Raw genomic sequence first — 23,306 nt, forward strand, 5'->3', positions numbered from 1 at the left:
TGGGCTGTTATTACAGAATATAGCAGTATTACAGTTTGTTTATCTTGACCGTGCCCTTCAGTGATTGTGCCCTTCTATGATTATGCGCAGAAGCGGTCAGAAGGTAGTCTAGGTCTGTATGGAGATGGAGCGTGCACACTACAGTTCCCGACATCCCATCTCGGCAATCGCTGTTCTCCTCGCATGTTTACGCATGAGGCGCTTCTGCAGTGAGCTACTGGATATTGATGTGCTTTAATGTGTCCCCTCTACTCCCTTCCTCTTACCTCTCCTCCCTCTCCGCTCTGTGTTCCATAGAGACTCAGATGCGCTCAGATGCACTTGGCGTTCTAGCGGTAGAAACAGCAGCGTGAGCGTCTCAATGCAGGGGCAGCAAGAGCACCCCGATGGCCACCAGCACAAGAGACTGCGCTAAGCAGACGACCAGCGCCCGCTTTCACCTGTGCTTCTCAACCCCGAACCTCCTCTAGCGAAGAGAGAGGTGCTCAAATCCGCTTTAGGATATCGCTTTTTTTTGTTCCTCTTTCTGTCCATTCGATGAAGAAGAACTGATGACGATGTATCGGCGATGGTGGATTTCCCTTTTGTGCGTCTATGGACTGATGTGCATCGTTCATTCCAGCAATCATATGCCTCGAAATGGTAATGTATTTATGACAACAAATATTGCGATGTATTTTATTGGAATAGATCCGAATAGCAACAGCATCACATTCCATGTTATTATGCTGCCAGAGAGGGAGCCTGAATCCCCAACGTAAACAACCTCTAAAATATGCATTTAATATAACCGTATGAAAGGGAATCGGTCTATTATTAATTAAAACTATTTGCTGAAAGATTTTCCAAAACCATTGCAGTGTTATTTCACATTGATGTATGTTTTGGTATAGGCGCTTGTAGCTGTGTTTTTTGCGCCAGGATGGTTATCGCAGTCTTAAACATCACTGTTTCCTCCCTGTGCAGGAGACGCCTTGTCGCAGGCGAAGGCTGTTCGTGATGCGAGCAGGTTCGCGGAGAAGGAGGACACGGTCCCGCTCCGTCTGCTCTACAGCATGCACAACCACAGTCAAATCTCCCACGATGTCATCAGCACCAGGACTAGAGCCAGTTCCAGCCCCACACAGGTAGCCTACACAGTGGTGACAGTGGTGGTGTTATTTATTATGGTGACGGTGGCGATGGAGCTCTGCTATGTGCAGAGAGACAAATGCCTTTGGTACGCGTTGCTATTGGAGACATCCCGCTATTCTCATGTTGTTTATGTTTTTGTTGAATCATCTCCTTTTTACGCATTTCACAGATAATTCGGCAATATCAAGCTAGTTCTTTTGACTAGTGGTCTATGTACAGAAATATAGGCTATTAATTTTCGCCACATTTAAAAGCGTAGGCAGTGTCTTTTCATTGAGCAAAATAAAGCTAGCCTGGTGGTGTATTGTGGGGTTTTCTATGCACATACATACACAAAAGACAGGCTCAGGCCTGATCAGCAAAAGAGCCCATGCATGAAACACATGGGGATAAAGCCTATGCATTAGAATGAATAGACAAATAGGCCTGTAACATCCATATATGTTTAATACATGTCAAATATTTTGTTTTCGTTATATAGTAAGAGAAGTTCTTATTATTATAAAGGTGAGCGGACCTGACACAATATCATCAGAATCTATTGAATAATGATTGGTTTGTGCCCTTAAAATGGATTCGCCCGTAACCCACATGGTCCTATATCTGAGACACACTGCTTCTTGGATGGTTAAAGAGAGTCTGCTCTCTATCTGGTTGGCATCCTTTACAGTTCACTGTCTGTGTGGTTGCTTTGGCTATTCAATTATCTGTTTGATATGAGACCCAGTCTGGATACTCAGATATAATCATAAGGCTCTCTACCTCTGAAATGTGCACGTTATAAACATCATCAGATTTTATTCCACTATTCCCTCCTTTTATCTATAATCTAGTCGTGTAATTGATATTAGTCCCAGTGCAGTCAACACATGTGATTTGTATGTGTTTAAATATATTTCCACACATGCAGTTGGAATAATACTGTGAAAATTATGATAGTGCCCTTTTAGTGTAAGAGCTGTTTGAAAAGACTGAGCAGAGGGACATCGAGAGCACAGGCACAAGGGCAGACACTTTCATTACAGGAATCATGAGGATAATGCACTTTATAGTTTGACCAAACCATGGTTTTAGTCGCCCCAAAAATAGGACGTTTTGAGTGAGGTGACAATGTAGAATGTGGTCTTTCTCCGTTTATATGCACCCTTTCAGTTTGTTTACTAGTATAATGACAAGGTCGGAGCAGTTCCCTTTGCTCATACTGCGGTTGACTTTGAATGTGAGTTAACATGACCTCAGCTCAGCCTATCAGAAAACCAGGCAGGCCCATCTTGGTAGGGGGGCCGACCATTGCCCACTGATCAGCCAAAGGCTCATTCTAGATTAGAATAACGGAGAAATTGCACGAAAACTATCTGGCATTTGCCAAATGGCCAATCTGCCCCTGGACGCTAACCTATTATGGGTTTATAGATTCAGAGGCTATGCTAGGCTAAAGGCTAGCCTGCACGGGGCTCCCACAGGGTCAGGTAAAGGGCTGCAGATTGTGGCAGGCTGGGGAGGTGTTAACCCTTTGTCTCTCACTCCAAGGGAGAGAGAACCAGGCTAGCCATGATAACCAAGCTAATTGGACACATCTGTCATTGGCTTCAACATTGTTTATATGACCTCACTGGTGTTCTATATGTTGAGCTCTAATAAGGAACATGAGCGTACGTCATTAGAACTGTTAACTTGGGACTGGAACATGTGTGCCAGATACTGATAAACTGGTTTGGCTTCATTTGTCTTCAAAATTAGATTATTGTGCAGCCTAAAAGAAAGTTCTTGGGGGAAACACTGCCTCATCTTTTTGCCACTATTTACAGCACAACTGCATCAGGTGTCTCCAGGTGAAATTATACTGCCCCACAAAGAGAAAGTGATATGATGGAATCTTCATTTGATCTGATCAGTCGTTGAGTTTCTTGTCATCCCCAGAGAGAGTTTTAAACTGACCTCAAATCAGCCACTTCGTCACACAGCCTGCATTCTCAGCGTCATATTGTCTGATTATGCTCTGATTTCGACTGTTTTTAGCTCGGTATCATAACATCTGAAAGGAACCTGTCAAATCATTCTTAAACGTATGACACACAAAAATAACTGTTTATAGACTTGCATTGAGTCTACTATTTTCAGTTAAAGGCGTAACCTACTGTACACATTTTTAAAAGAGGAGCTTTGAGAAGAGCTCAGCTGAGTGCTGTTTAAGCGTTTCTGTGGAAGAAAAGCACTTATAGTCATGGGCCCATAGCCATCAGTTGTGTGTGTGTGTGTGTGTGTGTGTGTGTGTGTGTGTGTGTGTGTGTGTGTGTGTGTGTGTGTGTGTGGCTGTCTGTGTGTGTGTGTGTGTGTGTGTGTGTGGCTGTCTGTGTTGTAGTAGGATAACAGCACTCCCTGGTAGGCCCCTAGCTCCATCAATGGAGTTAGGTCCTGCTATGATGTGGTAATCAATGAAACAGGAGTCGCTGATCTCGGTGCCTCGGCTCGGCCCAGTCAAACTGGGAAATCTGGTCCAGGAGAACACAATTACTGGTACCACTTCATGTGGATTCAATTTGCTTAATTTGCTTTTAAATTGTGCCCTGAAAAGGAATCACATACTCGCGTACCGGTATATGCGCGTGCGTACACACACACACACACACACACACAGACACAGACACAGACACAGACACAGACACAGACACAGACACACACACAGACACATAGTAACAATAGTGTCTGTGGCCACAGGGGACCACAATGTCTAAGTTCATTCTTGGGTGAAGATTGGGGCATTTCATACTCACACACACACTCCCTTGGTTTTAATGCAGCGTCCGGTGTGTATTGACTCAGGCCCGTGGGCCATGCCTGGGGGAGGGGTTAGATATGTATTAGACTAGCTGGGGACTCCCTCAGAGTTACACAGGAACAATAGTGGGAAGTCCTTGTTGCCCCTGGGGCCTGTAATAGACCACGCGCCATATGTGCCCAGAGCTAGGGATCTATTAGACCTTCCCCCATGGAGCGTGGGTGGGTGGGTGGGTGGGTGGGTGGGTGGGTGGGTGTGTGTGTGTGTGTGTGTGTGTGTGTGTGTGTGAGTACAGGGGGAGGGGGGAGGATGTGAGTACAGGAGGAGGTGGGAGGATGTGAGTTACACAGATTTGCATGGTTAATTTCACAGATGTCTCTCAGAATGTCTGGGTCTAGTTCAGCTTCCATCACAGCTCCCCTGTCTCTCAGAATGTCTGGGTCTAGTTCAGCTTCCATCACAGCTCCCGTCTCTCAGAATGTCTGGGTCTAGTTCAGCTTCCATCACAGCTCCCCTGTCTCTCAGAATGTCTGGGTCTAGTTCAGCTTCCATCACAGCTCCCGTCTCTCAGAATGTCTGGGTCTGGTTCAGCTTCCATCACAGCTCCCCTGTCTCTCAGAATGTCTGGGTCTAGTTCAGCTTCCATCACAGCTCCCGTCTCTCAGAATGTCTGGGTCTGGTTCAGCTTCCATCACAGCTCCCCTGTCTCTCAGAATGTCTAGGTCTGGTTCAGCTTCCATCACAGCTCCCCTGTCTCTCAGAATGTCTGGGTCTAGTTCAGCTTCCATCACAGCTCCCCTGTCTCTCAGAATGTCTTCCTTTCCTTAAAGTTCATGTACAGTATGTATATTGTTAGTTGTTTTGTAAAAGCTTTTTCAGCACTTAATGGAATAGAGATGATTGTACAACGTTTCTGATTTATTTTTATTCACAGGGGAACCACGTGGCCCAAGCCAGCTTCCAGGTGGACGCGTTTGGTGAGCAGTTCATCTTGAATGTTGAACTGAACCAGTGAGTATAACCTTTGACCTCCCTTTTTCACTTTTACTCCCTCTCACTGTTTCTCTGTCAGCTCTTTCCACTTCTCTCTCTCCCTCTCTTCCCTTCTCTCAAGCTCTCTCTATCTGGCCCTCACACTCTTCTGTCCAATGGTCTTTCACTAATGAGGGGAAGTTGTCTCTCTCTCTCTCTCTCTCTCTCTGTGTCTGTGTTACAGACACAAAGACACAGGGTGACAGGTTCAGTACACATCACTGCGTTCTGTATCAGAAAGTAGGCTGGCCCTCTGAGGTCTCGTAGATTGGTGCATTGATGAAAGTAGTCTGGCCCTCTTTGAGGTCTCGTAGATCGATGCATTGATGAAAGTAGGCTGGCCCTCTTTGAGGTCTCGTAGATTGGTGCATTGATGAAAGTAGGCTGGCCCTCTGAGGTCTCGTAGATCGATGCATTGATGAATGTAGGCTGGCCCTCTGAGGTCTCGTAGATTGGTGCATTGATGAAAGTAGGCTGGCCCTCTGAGGTCTCGTAGATCGATGCATTGATGAAAGTAGTCTGGCCCTCTGAGGTCTCGTAGATCGATGCATTGATGAAAGTAGGCTGGCCCTCTGAGGTCTCGTAGATCGGTGCATTGATGAAAGTAGGCTGGCCCTCTGAGGTCTCGTAGATTGGTGCATTGATGAAAGTAGGCTGGCCCTCTGAGGTCTCGTAGATCGGTGCATTGATGAAAGTAGGCTGGCCCTCTGAGGTCTCGTAGATCGGTGCATTGATGAAAGTAGGCTGGCCCTCTGAGGTCTCGTAGATCGATGCATTGCACTATTTTAGTTTATAAAGCCCCCTTACACAACTTCCACGGTACCTTGCGTCATTGTTAACCTACAGATGTATGAGCTACCAGACCCGGTCTCAGGGAGGGCTAACTCGGGATATCCCTTCGATCGCCACTGAGTTTGGTAAATCGCTTTAAGTATTTTTGCACCTTACTCTTGGAATAGTTTCCAAACTCTTTAAATGTGATGTTTTGGTGTCTCGAGGGCTATTCAGATGGCTGCTGATTGACTATCTGTTTTACTGAAGAATGTGTGTTTTCTATGATTGTGTTTTGTATCTCTGTTGTGCTTTTTGTAGTGTATTGATATGCATCATTTTTGTAATCACAGGGTTCTTCTGAAAAAGAGACCTTGGTCTCAGCATGACTCCCTGTCAAAATAAAGGTGAAATAAATCAAACAAGCTCACCTAAGCAGGCAGTTGTGTGTAGAAGTGAGTCTGCATCATTAGAGTGAGTCTGTACTCTGTCGCGTCATTACAGCTGAAGTCATCTCTCTCTGTATGAGGATCTATTTCACCTGTCACCCAGAGCCATTCACACACAGTAGACTGAGAGAAATGGAGATGACATCACAGGAATATCCAAACAGCACAGTGCTGCCACTCGTAGGGTTACTGTATGATGCATGAAGCGTCATGTGTCATGACACAGTGTCCCTGTGGGATGTAGAGCTATTGTTGTGACTCGGTCAGCCACGTCTCTGTCGTATGTTGTGTTTGGTGACCTGAGGTGCTGGATGTCATCTATCATATGGAGTCTGTATTCTATGTTGGAGTCTGGAGTCTGTATTCACAGCTGTAACTGTGTGTCTGTATGGTTTGGGAAGCCTGCATATAGATTTGAACCCCTGTCCTGTTGTAGTGATCAGTACAATAGTAGTATGGAGAGAATGGTTCTCTGTCCTGTTGTAGTGGTCAGTACAATGGTAGTATGGAGGGAATGGTTCTCTGTCTTGTTGTAGTGATCAGTACAATGGTAGTATGGAGGGAATGGTTCTCTGTCTTGTTGTAGTGATCAGTACAATAGTAGTATGGAGGGAATGGTTCTCTGTCCTGTTGTAGTGGTCAGTACAATGGTAGTATGGAGGGAATGGTTCTCTGTCCTGTTGTAGTGATCAGTACAATGGTAGTATGGAGGGAATGGTTCTCTGTCCTGTTCTAGTGGTCAGTACAATGGTAGTATGGAGGGAATGGTTCTCTGTTCTGTTGTAGTGATCAGTACAATAGTAGTATGGAGGGAATGGTTCTCTGTCCTGTTGTAGTGATCAGTACAATAGTAGTATGGAGAGAATGGTTCTCTGTCTTGTTGTAGTGATCAGTACAATAGTAGTATGGAGAGAATGGTTCTCTGTCCTGTTGTAGTGATCAGTACAATACTAGTATGGAGAGAATGGTTCTCTGTCCTGTTGTAGTGATCAGTACAATGGTAGTATGGAGGGAATGGTTCTCTGTCCTGTTGTAGTGATCAGTACAATGGTAGTATGGAGGGAATGGTTCTCTGTCTTGTTGTAGTGATCAGTACAATAGTAGTATGGAGAGAATGGTTCTCTGTCCTGTTGTAGTGATCAGTACAATGGTAGTATGGAGGGAATGGTTCTCTGTCCTGTTGTCTCTTTCTCTCCCTCCCTCTTTCCATCTCTCTCTCTCCTGTGGTGGCTATGTGTTTCATGAGGTTCTGTTATATGCTTTGTGTGTGTGTGTGTGTGTGTGTGTGTGTGTGTGTGTGTGTGCTGCTCTTCTCCATCCATCCCTCGCTCCCCAAGCGCTGCTCACTGACCTCACTCTTTAACCAATCACACTGCACCCTGCTTGGGTTAAATGCAGAAGACACATTTCAGTTGAATGCATTCAGTTGTACAACTGACTAGGTTTCCCCCTTTCCCTTTGTTGACGAGAGAACTTTCTTGAGCTGTGTGTGTGTGAGGAGGGCATTGAGGTTGAGCGTGCATGTTTCTTGGCTTCATGCAGCGAGACCTAGTTTCCTTAGGTTGATCAATGACCTCTCTCCTCTGTGTGTGTTTGTATGTGTTTAAGCAGTTGCAAGCATAACAAACAAGAGGCTGCTTGTTTTTATTTCAGTTGATTTTGAGATGCTACTCTCTCTTTCCACTGGGATCTTTTAATAAGATCACAGATTTGATGATGAAGAAGAGCCTTTCAGAAACGCATCAGGTATTTTTAGCTTCTGCCTACTATAACTGCAACTGTGAGGGTGTGTGTGTTTTTAGTGTTTTAATGTTACATGCACAAGTACAGTGAAATGCCTTTCTTGCAAGCCCTAAACCCAACAATGCAGTAGTCAGTAACAATGTAAAAGTAAAAATACCAAAGTATTGCAGGGCAGATGTGTGTCTGTGTTGTCTAGCATGTAAAGGTCACACATCACTCCCTTATGCTTATTTGTCCTCTTCCTCTTACATCTTTGGTTGCCTCCAAATTGCCATTCATTGCCTCGGGAGTGGGTTAGGATGGGGAGGGAGTGGGAGTGGGTTAGGATGGGGAGGGAGTGGGAGTGGGCTGCAATGGGGTGGGAGTGGGCTGGGATGGGATGGGGTGGGAGTGGGAGTGGGAGTGGGAGTGGGAGTGGGAGTGGGCTGGGATGGGATGGGGGTGGGAGTGGGATGAGAGTGGGATGGGAGTGGGCCGGGTTAGGGTGGGAGTGGGAGTGGGCTGGGCTGGGCGGGGGTGGGAATGGGATGGGAGTGGGCTGGGATGGGGTGGGAGTGGGCTGGGATGGGGGTGGGGATGGGAGTGGGATGGGAGTGGGATGGGAGTGGGCTGGGAGTGGGATGGGGTGTGCTGGGATGGGATGGGTTGGGGTGGGGGTGCTTCTTTGAATGATGCTCCCCTTTCCTCATAAACCACACCTCCTCCTCACCCCTCACCTCCCCTCCCACCTGCTCACGCTGAATAATTGATGTCCCTGTAAGATTAAAGGGGGACGTGTGTGTGTGTGCGTGTGTTTGAATGGCTCAGTCTGGTGCTCTTACTGCAGTACCAATTAAGCCTCAATGTGGCTCTTATAAACCATGGGCCAGTTTAGAGCCTGGGGGCCCACAGAACATATTATTTACATTACAACTAGTACAAACCTATGGTTTACATTACAACTAGTACAAACCTATTGTTTACATTACAACTAGTACAAACCTATGGTTTACATTACAACTAGTACAAACCTATTGTTTACATTACAACTAGTACAAACCTATTGTTTACATTACAACTAGTACAAACCTATTGTTTACACTACAACTAGTACAAACCTATGGTTTACATTACAACTAATACAAACCTATGGTTTACATTACAACTAATTCAAACCTACGGTTTACATTACAACTAGTACAAACCTATTGTTTACATTACAACTAGTACAAACCTATTGTTTACATTACAACTAGTACAAACCTATGGTTTACATTACAACTAGTACAAACCTATTGTTTACATTACAACTAGTACAAACCTATTGTTTACATTACAACTAATACAAACCTATTGTTTACATTACAACTAATACAAACCTATTGTTTACATTACAACTAGTACAAACCTATTGTTTACATTACAACTAGTACAAACCTATTGTTTACATTAAAACTAGTACAGACCTATTGTTTACATTACAACTAGTACAAACCTATTGTTTACATTACAACTAGTACAAACCTATGGTTTACATTACAACTAGTACAAACCTATGGTTTACATTACAACTAATACAAACCTATGGTTTACATTACAACTAATATATACATAAATGATTACCGTCCCGTAGCACTCACGCCGGTAGCCATGAATGCTTTGAAAGGCTGGTCATGGCTCACATCAACAGCATCCTCCCGGATACCCTAGACCCACTCCAATTCAAAAACCGCCCCAGCAGATCCACATATGACGCAGTCTCAATCGCACTCCACACTGCCCTTTCCCACCTGGACAAAAATAACACCTATGTGAGAATGCTGTTCATTGACTACAGTTCAGCGTTCAACACCATAGTGCCCACGAAGCTCTTCACTAAGCTAAAGACCCTGAGACTAAACACCTCCCTCTGCAACTGGATCCTGGACTTCCTGACGGGCCGCCCCCAGGTGGTAAGGGTAGGCAACAACACGTCTGCCACGCTGATCCTCAACACTGGGGCCCATCAGGGGTGTGTACTTAGTCCCCTCCTGTACTCCCTGTTCACCCACGACTGCGTGGCCAAACACGACTCCCAACACCATCATTAAGTTTGCTGACGACACAACAGTGGTGGGCCTGATCACCGACAACAATGAGACAGCCTATAGGGAGGAGGTCAGAGACCTGCCAGTGTGGTGCCAGGACAACAACCTCTCCCTCAATGTAAGCAAGATAAAGGAGCTGATCGTGGACTACAGTGAAAGGTGGGCCGAACAGGCCCCTGTAACATCAATGGGGCTGTAGTGGAGCGGGTCGAGAGTTTCAAGTTCCTTGGAGTCCACATCACCAACGAACTATCATGGTCCAAACACACCAAGACCTTTTCCCCCTCAGGAGACTAAAAAGATTTAGCATGGTTCCCCAAATCCTCAAATAGTTCTACAGCTGCACCTTCGAGAGCATCCTGACTTGTTGCATCACTGCCTGGTATGCTCGGCATCTGACCGTAAGGCGCTACAGAGGGTAGTGCGTACGTCCTAGTACATCACTGGGGGCAAGCTTCCTGCAATCCAATACCTATATAATAGGTGGTGTCAGAGGAAAGCCCATTGACCCCATAATGTGCATTTACATTGACCCCCCCATTTGATTTCTACACTGCTACTACTTGCTGTTTATTATCTATGCATAGTCACTTCACCCCTACCTACATGTACAAATTACCTCTAACCTGTACCCCCGCACATTTCCTCGGTACCAGTACCCCTGTATATACAGTTGAAGTCGGAAGATTACATACATTTAGGTTGGAGTCATTAAAAATAGTTTTTTAACCACTCCACAAATTTCTTGTTAACAAACTAGAGTTTTGGCAAGTCGGTTAGGACATCTACTTTGTGCATGACACAAGTAATTTTCCCAACAACTGTTTACAGACAGATTATTTCACTTATAATTCACTGTATCACAATTCCAGTGGGTCAGAAGTTTACATACACTAAGTTGACTGTGCCTATAAACATCTTGGAAAATTCCTAAAAATGATGTCATGGCTTTAGAAGCTTCTGATAGGCTGACATAATTTGAGTCAATTGGAGGTGTACCTGTGGATGTATTTCAAGGCCTACCTACAAACTCAGTGCCTCTTTGCTTGACATCATGGGAAAATCAAAAGAAATCAGCCAAGACATCAGAAAAATAATTATAGACCTCCACGAGCCTGGTTCATCCTTGGGAGCAATTTCCAAACACCTGAAGGTACCACGTTCATCTGTACAAACAATAGTATGCAAGTATAAACCCCATTGGACCACGCAGCTGTCATACCGCTCAGGAAGGAGACGCGTTCTGTCTCCTAGAGATGAACGTACTTTGGTGCAAAAAGTGCAAATCAATCCCAGAACAACAGCAAAGGACATTGTAAAGATGCTGGAGGAAACAGGTACAAAAGTATCTATATCCACAGTAAAATGAGTCCTATATCGACATAACCTGTAAGGCCGCTCAGCAAGGAAGACGCCACTGCTCCAAAACCACCATAAAAAGCCAGACTACGGTTTGCAACTGCACATGGGGACAAAGATTGTACTTTTTGAAGAAATGTCCTCTGGTCTGATGAAACAAAAATGGAAATGTTTGGCCATAATGGCCGTCGTTATGTTTGGAGGAAAAAGGGGGAGGCTTGCAAGCCAAAGAACACCATCCCAACCGTGAAGCACGGGGGTGGCAGCATCATGTTGTGGGGGTGCTTTGCTGCAGGAGGGACTGGTGCACTTCACAAAATAGATGGCATCATGAGGCAGGAAACTTATGTGTTTATATTGAGGCAACATCTCAAGACATCAGTCAGGAAGTTAAAGCTTGGTCGCAAATAGGTCTTCCAAATGGACAATGACCCCAAGCATAGTTCCAAAGTTGTGGCAAAATGGCTTAAGGACAACAAAGTCAAGGTATTGAAGTGGCCATCACAAAGCCCTGAACTCAACCCCATAAAGAATTTGTGGGCAGAACTGAAAAAGCATGTGCAAGCAAGGAGGCCTGACTCAGTTACACAAGCTCTGTCAGGAGGAATGGGTCAAAATGCACCCAACTTATTGTGGGAAGCTTGTGGAAGGCTACCCAAAACGTTTGACCCAAGTTCAACAATTTAAAGGCAATGCTACCAAATACTAATTGAGAGTATGTAAACTTCTGACCCGCTGGGAATGTGATGAAAGAAATAAAAGCTGAAATAAATAATTCTCTCTACTATTATTCTGAAATGTCACATTCTTAAATAAAGTGGTGATCCTAACTGACCTAAGACAGGGAATTTTTACTAGGATTAAATGTCAGGAATTGTGAAAAACTGAGTTTAAATGTATTTGGCTAAGGTGTATTTAAACTTCCGACTTCAACTGTAGCCTCATTATTGTTTATGCTATTGTGTTACTTTTATTATTTTTTACTTTAGTTTATTTGGTAAATATTTTATTAACTCTTCTTGAACTGCACTGTTGGTTAAGGGTTTGTAAGTAGGCATTTCACGGTAAGGTCTACACTTGTTGTATTCGGTGACAAATAAAGTTTGAGTTGATATGATTTACATTACAACTCATACAAAAATATAATTTATATGAACTAATACAAAGATTAGAAGATATCTTATGTCTTTTTTGTATGTAGTGCATTATATTTGGTCTTAAAACATGACATGAATACTTAAAGGGGTAACACTTCATATTCCCCATGTTTTATGTACTCTTAGAATGAGGTTAGGAGGTCTGCAGACTACATGTCTAACCAGTGTTTTGACATGTTATGAAATATTCACACAGGCTTCAAAGCTCATTGTTGTATAAAAGGGATGTTGTTATACCGTATAGTTTCTATGAACAACCCCATAGAATTTCATCTCAGTGTTGACAGAATAGAATAAGTTCTGTGTGTGTGTGTGTGTGTGTGTGTGTGTCTCTCCCCCCTCTTTGTGTGAGATGAAAGGAGTAGGTGGGCAGGTGCTAGTGGGTGTCAGTAATTGCTATAACCTGTCTGTTTATGAAACTGGTGTTATGAGTGATATGGTTCCAGCACTGAGCTGGTTCCTTGCTGTTCCTGTGTGGGCTGTTGTCAGGACAACGAGAGGCCAGAGAGAGACTGGATATTCTGTTTCTATTGGAGTCGACTCCGACTCCTGCTTTCAGAGTCGTTGGAGTCGACGCTTTCTCGACTGACTCAAATTTGACAAAACTAAAATTAGCTACAGCTGCTATGTCAGTGTGTGCACGTGTCCTAATGAATTGGGTGATTGATAAGCAATGCATATGGAGCCATCTGACAATCTCTACTAAACAAAATACATAAGGCTATTCAGTAGCCTACGCCAGACTAGCTGGCTGATTTGTTTTTAACGTCTTCAGGATTTTTGGTGTCGACTCTCCCCACATGAAAAAAATACTACAGATTACTATAGAATACTTCAGTACTTACTATAGAATTCTATAGTAAACTGTAGTATTGAACTAAAGTAAATACTACAGTTTTAATTGGCATATACCCTGCACATTCCCCTCCCCCATATGAAGTTGTACCACCCATAAGTGAGAAACCTACATGCCATGTATAGACCATATAACGTGTTCCCTACATGTTATAGAAAAGAGCAAAAGCTCTGAACTCTCCATTCAGACCCCAGTCCTACCTACCTAACTACTTTATCGCTCGCAAGGATCGGACCAAAATGCAGTGTATTGAGAAGACATAATCTTGTTTATTTAAACGAAGACGAAGAACACTTGAACAACTACAAAATAACAAATGATGTGAACAGACCTGAACTTGAGAACAAAACACATGAACGCACGAACAGGACGGAACACACGAACGAAATGAACGAGACGAACGAAAACAGTCCCATGTGGTACAAACACTGACACAGGAACAATCACCCACAAACAAACAGTGAGAACAGCCTACCTTAATATGGTTCTCAATCAGAGGAAACGTTGTTGGGACTACTAGACCACTACTCCCGGGTGGCGCAGTGGTCTAGGGCACTGCATCGCAGTGCTAGCTGCGCCACCAGAGTCTCTGGGTTCGCGCCCAGGCTGGGCTGGGTTCGCGCCCAGGCTCTGTCGCAGCCGGCCGCAACCGGGAGGTCCGTGGGGCGACGCACAATTGGCATAGCGTCGTCCGGGTTAGGGAGGGTTTGGCCGGTAGGGATATCCTTGTCTCAGTATGTAAAAAAAAATAAAAAAAAAATAAATATGTAATAAAATGTATGCATTCTACTGTAAGTCGCTCTGGATAAGAGTGTCTGCTAAATGACTAAAATGTAAATGTAAAATGTAAAACACCTGCCCCTGATTGAGAACCATATCAGGCTAATTGAAAATGAACCCAACATAGAAACACATAACATAGAATGCCCACCCAGCTCACGTCCTGACCAACTAAACAAAGACAAAACAAAGGAAATAAGGTCAGGAACATGACACCTACAGGTTATGTAAAGTGTGTTCTTTTAGTATTTCTCCAGTAGGTGTCCTCGAGGAGAAAGCCTCCAATTCTATGTCAAAGACAATAAAACAAAAACATTACAATAAATACTACAGTATACTACAATCCACAAAAACACTACATTAATTACTATAGTATATACAGTTTTCTTTTACTACAGTATTTATACTACAGTATGCTACTGTAAATGCTACAGTAAAGTCAGCAAAAACATTACAGTGAATACTATAGTATTTATACCATAGTAGACTATAATATTTATACCGTAGTAGACTATAGTATTTAAACCATAGTATACTATAGTAATCATACAATAGTATACTATATATATCTGCATGTATACTGTATTTTATACCATCTATTGCACCTTGCCTATGCCGCTTGGTCGTTACTCATCCATATATTTACATGTACATATTCTCATTCACCCCTTTTAGATGTGTGTGTATTAGGTAGTTGTTGGGGAATTGTTAGATTACTTGTTAGATATTACTGCACTGTCGGAACTAGAAGCACAAGCATTTCGCTACACTCGCGTTAACATCTGCTAACCATGTTTGAGACAAATAAAATTTGATTTGATTTATAGTATTGAAACCATAGTATATTATAGTGTTTTTTCATGTGGGTCCCACCACACTCTCTTTCCACCGCGTGGCCATTTCAGCCAACAGAGCCGCAGACAGAGACTGTTTATGCTAATAACAGAGTCAATTACTATTTGATGGAAAATGCATAATGCGTTCCACCAAAGGTAGGAGTGTATAGTATTACAGAATGAGGAGTAGGAGGTTAGTGTCGATGAAGCCTTGTTTTAACTTTATGTATCCGTGTGATGTTAGAAGCTACTTGGTAAACTACTTTGGTTTAATACTTGGTAAATAAGTTGGTTTATGATTGGACGGAGTGATGCATGGATTCAGCTTAGATTGACATTTCCTGTAATACCTGAAGGGCAAATGGAGGGTGTGCGTGCGTGCGTGCGTGTGTGCCTAAGAGAGAGATGGGGGGGGGGGGTGTAAATTAGTTGTTCTCAGTTTGAATGGAGTATGTATAGGTTTACTAATACATCAGATGTGAATAGTGGAAGGCCTGCTGCTGGGTATTTGTGTTGTCTATGGTTTGGGGCTCAGGTGGAACAGGGGCAAATCAACTGGTGTCTTAGTGAGAGACAAGTGAATAGAAATGGAGGGTTTGAAGTGAAGAGAGGGAGGCATCGGGAGGAAAGGGGATGAGTGGAAGAGAGAGGAATGGGATGAGAGAGGGATTCCCCAAACAGCTGGGAAGGTAATTGAAGGTCAGAGGATCTGGGTTCCACACGGATTTGCTACTAACACTCTGTAACTGATTTAACATAGACTGCCCAACACAAACCTCCTGACAACCAAACCAGAGAGACGGAGGGAACCATATTGAAGATGCTAAAATACTCCTTCCAGATTAAGCTGGTTTACAGTAAACAGTGGCTATTATGGAAAGTGATGATGCTTTCGTGATTCCATCCAACTGGTTTTGGAGTCCTGTGTATATTTTCTAATCTCAGAGATTGAGCACCGCACACCTCTGCAGGTCATATTCAATTAGAAACGTGTTTAAATCTAAAGGAGATTTTACATAAGGCCCAGGGGGGTGGAATCTGAGTATCTCTTCTATCCACTATCTCCCTTCATTTCCTCATCATACCTTTTTATTGTGATAATGTCACCTCAGCAATGTCCTTTAAAGCTATATTCCTATATCCTCTACCCCAGCATCACTACTTCTCTCTCAATTAAATTCAATTTAAGGGGTTTTTATTGGCACGGGAAACATATATTTACATTGCCAAGCAAGTGAAAAAGATAATAAACAAAAGTTAAATTAACCCTAAACATTACACTGAAAAAAGTTCCAAAATAATAAAAACATTTCAAATGTCATATTATGTCTATATACAGTGTTGCAATGATGTACAAAAGGAAAAATAAATCAACATAAATATGGGTTGTATTTACAATGGTGTTTGTTCTTCACTGGTTGCATTTTTCTTGTGGCAACAGGTCACAAATCTTGCTGCTGTGATGGAACACTGTGCAATCCCTCTCTCGCTTTCAATCTCGCCTCATCTCTCTCTCTTTCTCTCCCCCCTCTCCTCGTCTCTCTCTCTCTCGCTTTCCTTTTCTCTCTCTCTCGCTCTTTCTTTCCTTGTCTCTCTCTCTCCTCTTCTCTCACACATTGATAAGTGGTTCTATCAGAATATCATTATTACACAAAGGATAGACTGCCCTATACATGTTCATCTTGATCACCTGACATTGTGAAAGTGTGTGTTTGACTTTGGGCCAGTGATTTAAAGTGTTTTTAGGTGTCAGACCGTGATATGTGCTGATGCTGTTGTGGTGTCCATGCTATAATGTTATCCATGCTGTAGTGTATCCATGTTGTAGTGGTATCCATGTTGTAGTGTATCCATGTTGTAGTGTATCCATGCTGTAGTGGTATCCATGTTGTAGTGGTATCCATGTTGTAGTGGTATCCATGTTGTAGTGGTATCCATGTTGTAGTGGTATCCATGTTGTAGTGTATCCATGTTGTAGTGTATCTATGTTGTAGTGTATCCATGTTGTAGTGGTATCCATGTTGTAGTGGTATCCATGTTGTAGTGTATCCATGTTGTAGTGGTATCCATGTTGTAGTGTATCCATGTTGTAGTGGTATCCATGTTGTAGTGTATCCATGTTGTAGTGGTATCCATGTTGTAGTGGTATCCATGTTGTAGTGGTATCCATGTTGTAGTGGTATCCATGTTGTAGTGGTATCCATGTTGTAGTGGTATCCATGTTGTAGTGTATCCATGTTGTAGTGGTATCTATGTTGTAGTGGTATCCATGTTGTAGTGGTATCCATGTTGTAGTGTATCCATGTTGTAGTGGTATCCATGTTGTAGTGGTATCCATGTTGTAGTGGTATCTATGTTGTAGTGGTATCCATGTTGTAGTGGTATCCATGTTGTAGTGTATCCATGTTGTAGTGTATCCATGTTGTAGTGTATCCATGTTGTAGTGTATCCATGTTGTAGTGGTATCCATGTTGTAGTGGTATCCATGTTGTAGTGGTATCCATGTTGTAGTGGTATCCATGTTGTAGTGTATCCATGTTGTAGTGTATCCATGTTGTAGTGTGTCCATGTTGTAGTGGTATCCATGTTGTAGTGTATCCATGTTGTAGTGTATCCATGTTGTAGTGGTATCCATGTTGTAGTGTGTCCATGTTGTAGTGGTATCTATGTTGTAGTGGTATCCATGTTGTAGTGGTATCCATGTTGTAGTGTATCCATGTTGTAGTGTATCCATGTTGTAGTGTGTCCATGTTGTAGTGGTATCCATGTTGTAGTGGTATCCATGTTGTAGTGGTATCCATGTTGTAGTGTATCCATGGTGTAGTGTATCCATGTTGTAGTGGTATCCATGTTGTAGTGTATCCATGGTGTAGTGTATCCATGTTGTAGTGTATCCATGTTGTAGTGTATCCATGTTGTAGTGGTATCCATGTTGTAGTGTATCCATGTTGTAGTGTATCCATGTTGTAGTGGTATCCATGTTGTAGTGTATCCATGTTGTAGTGTATCCATGTTGTAGTGTATCCATGTTGTAGTGATATCTATGTTGTAGTGTATCCATGTTGTAGTGGTATCCATGTTGTAGTGGTATCCATGTTGTAGTGGTATCCATGTTGTAGTGGTATCCATGTTGTAGTGTATCCATGTTGTAGTGTATCCATGTTGTAGTGGTATCCATGTTGAAGTGATATCCATGTTGTAGTGTATCCATGCTGTAGTGGTATCCATGTTGTAGTGGTATCCATGTTGTATTGTACTCATGTTGTAGTGTATCCATGTTGTAGTGTATCCATGTTGTAGTGGTATCCATGTTGTAGTGGTATCCATGTTGTAGTGGTATCCATGTTGTAGTGGTATCCATGTTGTAGTGTATCCATGTTGTAGTGTATCCATGTTGTAGTGGTATCCATGTTGTAGTGTATCCATGTTGTAGTGTATCCATGTTGTAGTGTATCCATGTTGTAGTGGTATCCATGTTGTAGTGGTATCCATGTTGTAGTGTATCCATGTTGTAGTGTATCCATGTTGTAGTGGTATCCATGCTGTAGTGGTATCCATGTTGTAGTGGTATCCATGTTGTAGTGGTATCCATGTTGTAGTGTATCCATGTTGTAGTGTATCCATGTTGTAGTGTATCCATGTTGTAGTGTATCCATGTTGTAGTGTATCCATGTTGTAGTGGTATCCATGTTGTAGTGTATCCATGTTGTAGTGTATCCATGTTGTAGTGTATCCATGTTGTAGTGGTATCCATGTTGTAGTGGTATCCATGTTGTAGTGGTATCTATGTTGTAGTGGTATCCATGTTGGAGTGGTATCCATGTTGTAGTGGTATCCATGTTGTAGTGTATCCATGTTGTAGTGGTATCCATGTTGTAGTGGTATCCATGTTGTAGTGGTATCCATGTTGTAGTGGTATCCATGTTGTAGTCGTATCCATGTTGTAGTCGTATCCATGTTGTAGTCGTATCCATGTTGTAGTGGTATCCATGTTGTAGTCGTATCCATGTTGTAGTGTATCCATGTTGTAGTGTATCCATGTTGTAGTGTATCCATGTTGTAGTGGTATCCATGTTGTAGTGTATCCATGTTGTAGTGGTATCCATGTTGTAGTGTATCCATGTTGTAGTGTATCCATGTTGTAGTGTATCCATGTTGTAGTGGTATCCATGTTGTAGTGGTATCCATGTTGTAGTGGTATCCATGTTGTAGTGTATCCATGTTGTAGTGGTATCCATGTTGTAGTGGTATCCATGTTGTAGTGGTATCCATGTTGTAGTGTATCCATGTTGTAGTGGTATCCATGTTGTAGTGTATCCATGGTGTAGTGGTATCCATGTTGTAGTGGTATCCATGTTGTAGTGGTATCCATGTTGTAGTGGTATCCATGTTGTAGTGTATCCATGTTGTGATGGTTCCCCCGTCCCCCACCTGCAGAAACACTCCTCTCTAGTCTCTTCCTAGGCCTGTAATTTATTACGAAGAGTAGTGATCTGATTTACAGTGGACTTAATGAGAAATACACAGAGTTGAGAGGCAGTCAAAAAAGAGAGCGAGAAAGTGAGAGTGGGAAGGCCAGAGAGATCTGGTTGTCCTTCATGCACCCTTGAGTGTTGGTGGTGGTGGGAGGGTGTGGCGGGTGTATATGTGCAGGAGAGATGGAGGGATGGGGGACGAAAGTCTATCTCTCTTCCTCTCTTCATCCTTCCCTCCCCCTGCTCCCCCCTCTTTCCTTCTCTCCCTCCTCTCTCTGATCTGTCTGTGTTGTCTGATCAGACAGACGCTTTAACTGGCTCAACATTACAGCCGTGAGCAGAGTGGGTGAGGGTGTGGAGTGGGGTGTGCCGGCGTAAAGCTGAAGGGTATGTTAGTTGAGGTTTGACTGAGGGTGTGGAGTGGGGTGTGCCGGCGTGAAGCTGAAGGGTATGTTAGTTGAGGATAGACTGAGGGTGTGGAGTGGGGTGTGCCGGCGTGAAGCTGAAGGGTATGTTAGTTGAGGATAGACTGAGGGTGTGGAGTGGGGTGTGCCGGCGTGAAGCTGAAGGGTATGTTAGTTGAGGATAGACTGAGGGTGTGGAGTGGGGTGTGCCGCGTGAAGCTGAAGGGTATGTTAGTTGAGGATAGACTGAGGGTGTGTGTTTGGGGAGTAAAGGGGTAGAGTGAATATTTTGGAAGTAAGGGGTAGAGTGAATATTTTGGGAGTAAGGGGTAGAGTGAATATTTTGGGAGTGGGCGGTAGAGTGAATATTTTGGGAGTGGGGGGTAGAGTGAATATTTTGGGAGTAAGGGGTAGAGTGAATATTTTGGGAATGGGGGTGGGCTGACTGTGTAGAATAAATGTTAGTGGGTGTGTTCGTTTTCTTGGAAGGGATTGGGGGGGGGGGGGGGGGGGTTGGAGAGTACTAGACACGTGCCCCTCTTTTTTGGAAGGGGGAGTCATGGATGAGTTCTTTGTCTCTCTCTCTCTCTCTCTCACTCACACACACACACACACACACACACACACACACACACACACACACACACGAACACACACGAACACACACACACACACACACACACACACAGAGCCTAGTAGTTAAAGCATTGGACCAGTAACCAAAAGGTTGCTGGATCGAATCCCTTAGCTGACCAGGTAAGATTTTGTCATTCTGCCCCTGAACAAAAGATTTCTCTGTGAGCTAGTCTAACTGGGCTGTAGTCACAGTATCAATGAAGTCAGGTAGAGTATAGAGTTCCTTGGTTTGAGTGGTGGGAATAGAATGTTTGGTCCAACGCTAAGCTTACAGCAGGGGAGTGCAGAGTGTATGAATTGCTAGACGTCATTGTAAATAAGAATTTGTTTTTAACTGACTTGCCTAGTTAAATAAAGGTTACACACTCCTCTGTCTCTCTCTCTCTCTCTCCTCTGTATAGCAGCCATACTCAGTGTGTAGGATTATGGAGGACAAAGCGAGAGTTAATACAGCATCTCTGTGAGAACAGGGACAGTAGATAGACTGTTGAACAGAGAACAGGGACAGTAGATAGACTATTGTACAGAGAACAGGGACAGAATAAATACTATTGAACAGAGAACAGGGACAGCAGATAGATTATTGAACAGGGACAGTAGATATACTATTGAGCAGGGACAGTAGATAGACTATTGAACAGGGACAGCAGATAGACTATTGAACAGAGAACAGGGACAGTAGAAATACTATTGAACAGGGACAGTAGAAATACTATTAAACAGAGAACAGGGACAGCAGATAGATTATTGAACAGGGACAGTAGATAGACTATTGAGCAGGGACAGTAGATATTCTATTGAACAGGGACAGCAGATAGACTATTGAGCAGAGAACAGGGACAGTAGATATACTATTGAACAGGGACAGTAGATAGACTATTGAACAGGGACAGTAGATATACACTGCTCAAAAAAATAAAGGGAACACTAAAATAACACATCCTAGATCTGAATGAATGAAATATTCTTATTAAATACTTTTTTCTTTACATAGTTGAATGTGCTGACAACAAAATCACACAAAAATTATCAATGGAAATCAAATTTATCAACCCATGGAGGTCTGGATTTGGAGTCACACTCAAAATTAAAGTGGAAAACCACACTACAGGCTGATCCAACTTTGATGTAATGTCCTTAAAACAAGTCAAAATGAGGCTCAGTAGAGTGTGTGGCCTCCATGTGCCTGTATGACCTCCCTACAACGCCTGGGCATGCTCCTGATGAGGTGGCGGATGGTCTCCTGAGGGATCTCCTCCCAGACCTGGACTAAAGCATCCGCCAACTCCTGGACAGTCTGTGGTGCAACGTGGCGTTGGTGGATGGAGCGAGACACGATGTCCCAGATGTGTTCAATTGGATTCAGGTCTGGGGAACGGGCGGGCCAGTCCATAGCATCAATGCCTTCCTCTTGCAGGAACTGCTGACACACTCCAGCCACATGAGGTCTAGCATTGTCTTGCATTAGGAGGAACCCAGGGCCAACCGCACCAGCATATGGTCTCACAAGGGGTCTGAGGATCTCATCTCGGTACCTAATGGCAGTCAGGCTACCTCTGGCGAGCACATGGAGGGCTGTGCGGCCCCCAAAGAAATGCCACCCCACACCATGACTGACCCACCGCCAAATCGGTCATGCTGGAGGATGTTGCAGGCAGCAGAACGTTCTCCACGGCGTCTCCAGACTCTGTCACGTCTGTCACGTGCTCAGTGTGAACCTGCTTTCATCTGTGAAGAGCACAGGGCGCCAGTGGCGAATTTGCCAATCTTGGTGTTCTCTGGCAAATGCCAAACGTCCTGCACGGTGTTGGGCTGTAAGCACAACCCCCACCTGTGGACGTCGGGCCCTCATACCACCCTCATGGAGTCTGTTTCTGACCGTTTGAGCAGACACATGCACATTTGTGGACTGCTGGAGGTCATTTTGCAGGGCTCTGGCAGTGTTCCACCTGCTCCACCTTGCACAAAGGCGGAGGTAGCGGTCCTGCTGCTGGGTTGTTGCCCTCCTACGGCCTCCTCCACGTCTCCTGATGTACTGGCCTGTCTGCTGGTAGCGCCTCCATGCTCTGGACACTACGCTGACAGACATAGCAAACCTTCTTGCCACAGCTCGCATTGATGTGCCATCCTGGATGAGCTGCACAACCTGAGCCACTTGTGTGGGTTGTAGACTCCGTCTCATGCTACCACTAGAGTGAAAGCACCGCCAGCATTCAAAAGTGACCAAAACATCAGCCAGGAGGCATAGGAACTGAGAAGTGGTCTGTGGTCACCACCTGCAGAACCACTCCTTTATTAGGGGTGTCTTGCTAATTGCCTATAATTTCCACCTTTTGTCTGCATGTGAAATTTATTGCATGTGAAATTTATTGAAACAGCATGTGAAATTTATTGTCAATCAGTGTTGCTTCCTAAGTGGACAGTTTGATTTCACAGAAGTGTGATTGACTTGGAGTTACATTGTGTTGTTTAAGTGTTCCCTTTATTTTTTTGAGCAGTGTACTATTGAACGGGGACAGTAGATAGACTATTGAACAGGGACAGTAGATAGACTATTGAACAGGGACAGTAGATAGACTATTGAACAGGGACAGTAGATAGACTATTGAACAGGGACAGTAGATAGACTATTGAACAGGGACAGTAGATAGACTACTGAACAGAGAACAGGGACAGGAGATAGACTATTGAACAGAGAACAGGGGCAGTAGATAGACTATTGAACAGAGAACAGGGACAGTAGATAGACTATTGAACAGAGAACAGGGACAGTAGATAGACTATTGAACAGGGACAGTAGATAGACTATTGAACAGAGACAGTAGATAG

General features: G+C 43.7%; 1 protein-coding gene across 2 annotated transcripts in view; it reads left to right on the top strand.

Moving 5' to 3' along the window:
• Positions 1-23,306, top strand: part of LOC129837622 (disintegrin and metalloproteinase domain-containing protein 22-like) — a 143,289-nt gene continuing 119,983 nt past the window's right edge. The window contains exons 1-3 of one of the 2 annotated variants that reach the window (XM_055903930.1): positions 1-642; positions 967-1,127; positions 4,848-4,924. In XM_055903930.1, the coding sequence (XP_055759905.1) occupies positions 552-642; positions 967-1,127; positions 4,848-4,924 (329 nt within the window). In that variant the 5' untranslated portion in view covers positions 1-551. The remainder of the gene's footprint in view (positions 643-966; positions 1,128-4,847; positions 4,925-23,306) is intronic. The other variant, XM_055903931.1, reaches the window with a different exon arrangement.

Source organism: Salvelinus fontinalis, chromosome 38 (genome assembly GCF_029448725.1).
Source record: "Salvelinus fontinalis isolate EN_2023a chromosome 38, ASM2944872v1, whole genome shotgun sequence".
Taxonomy (NCBI): Eukaryota; Metazoa; Chordata; class Actinopteri; order Salmoniformes; family Salmonidae; genus Salvelinus; species Salvelinus fontinalis.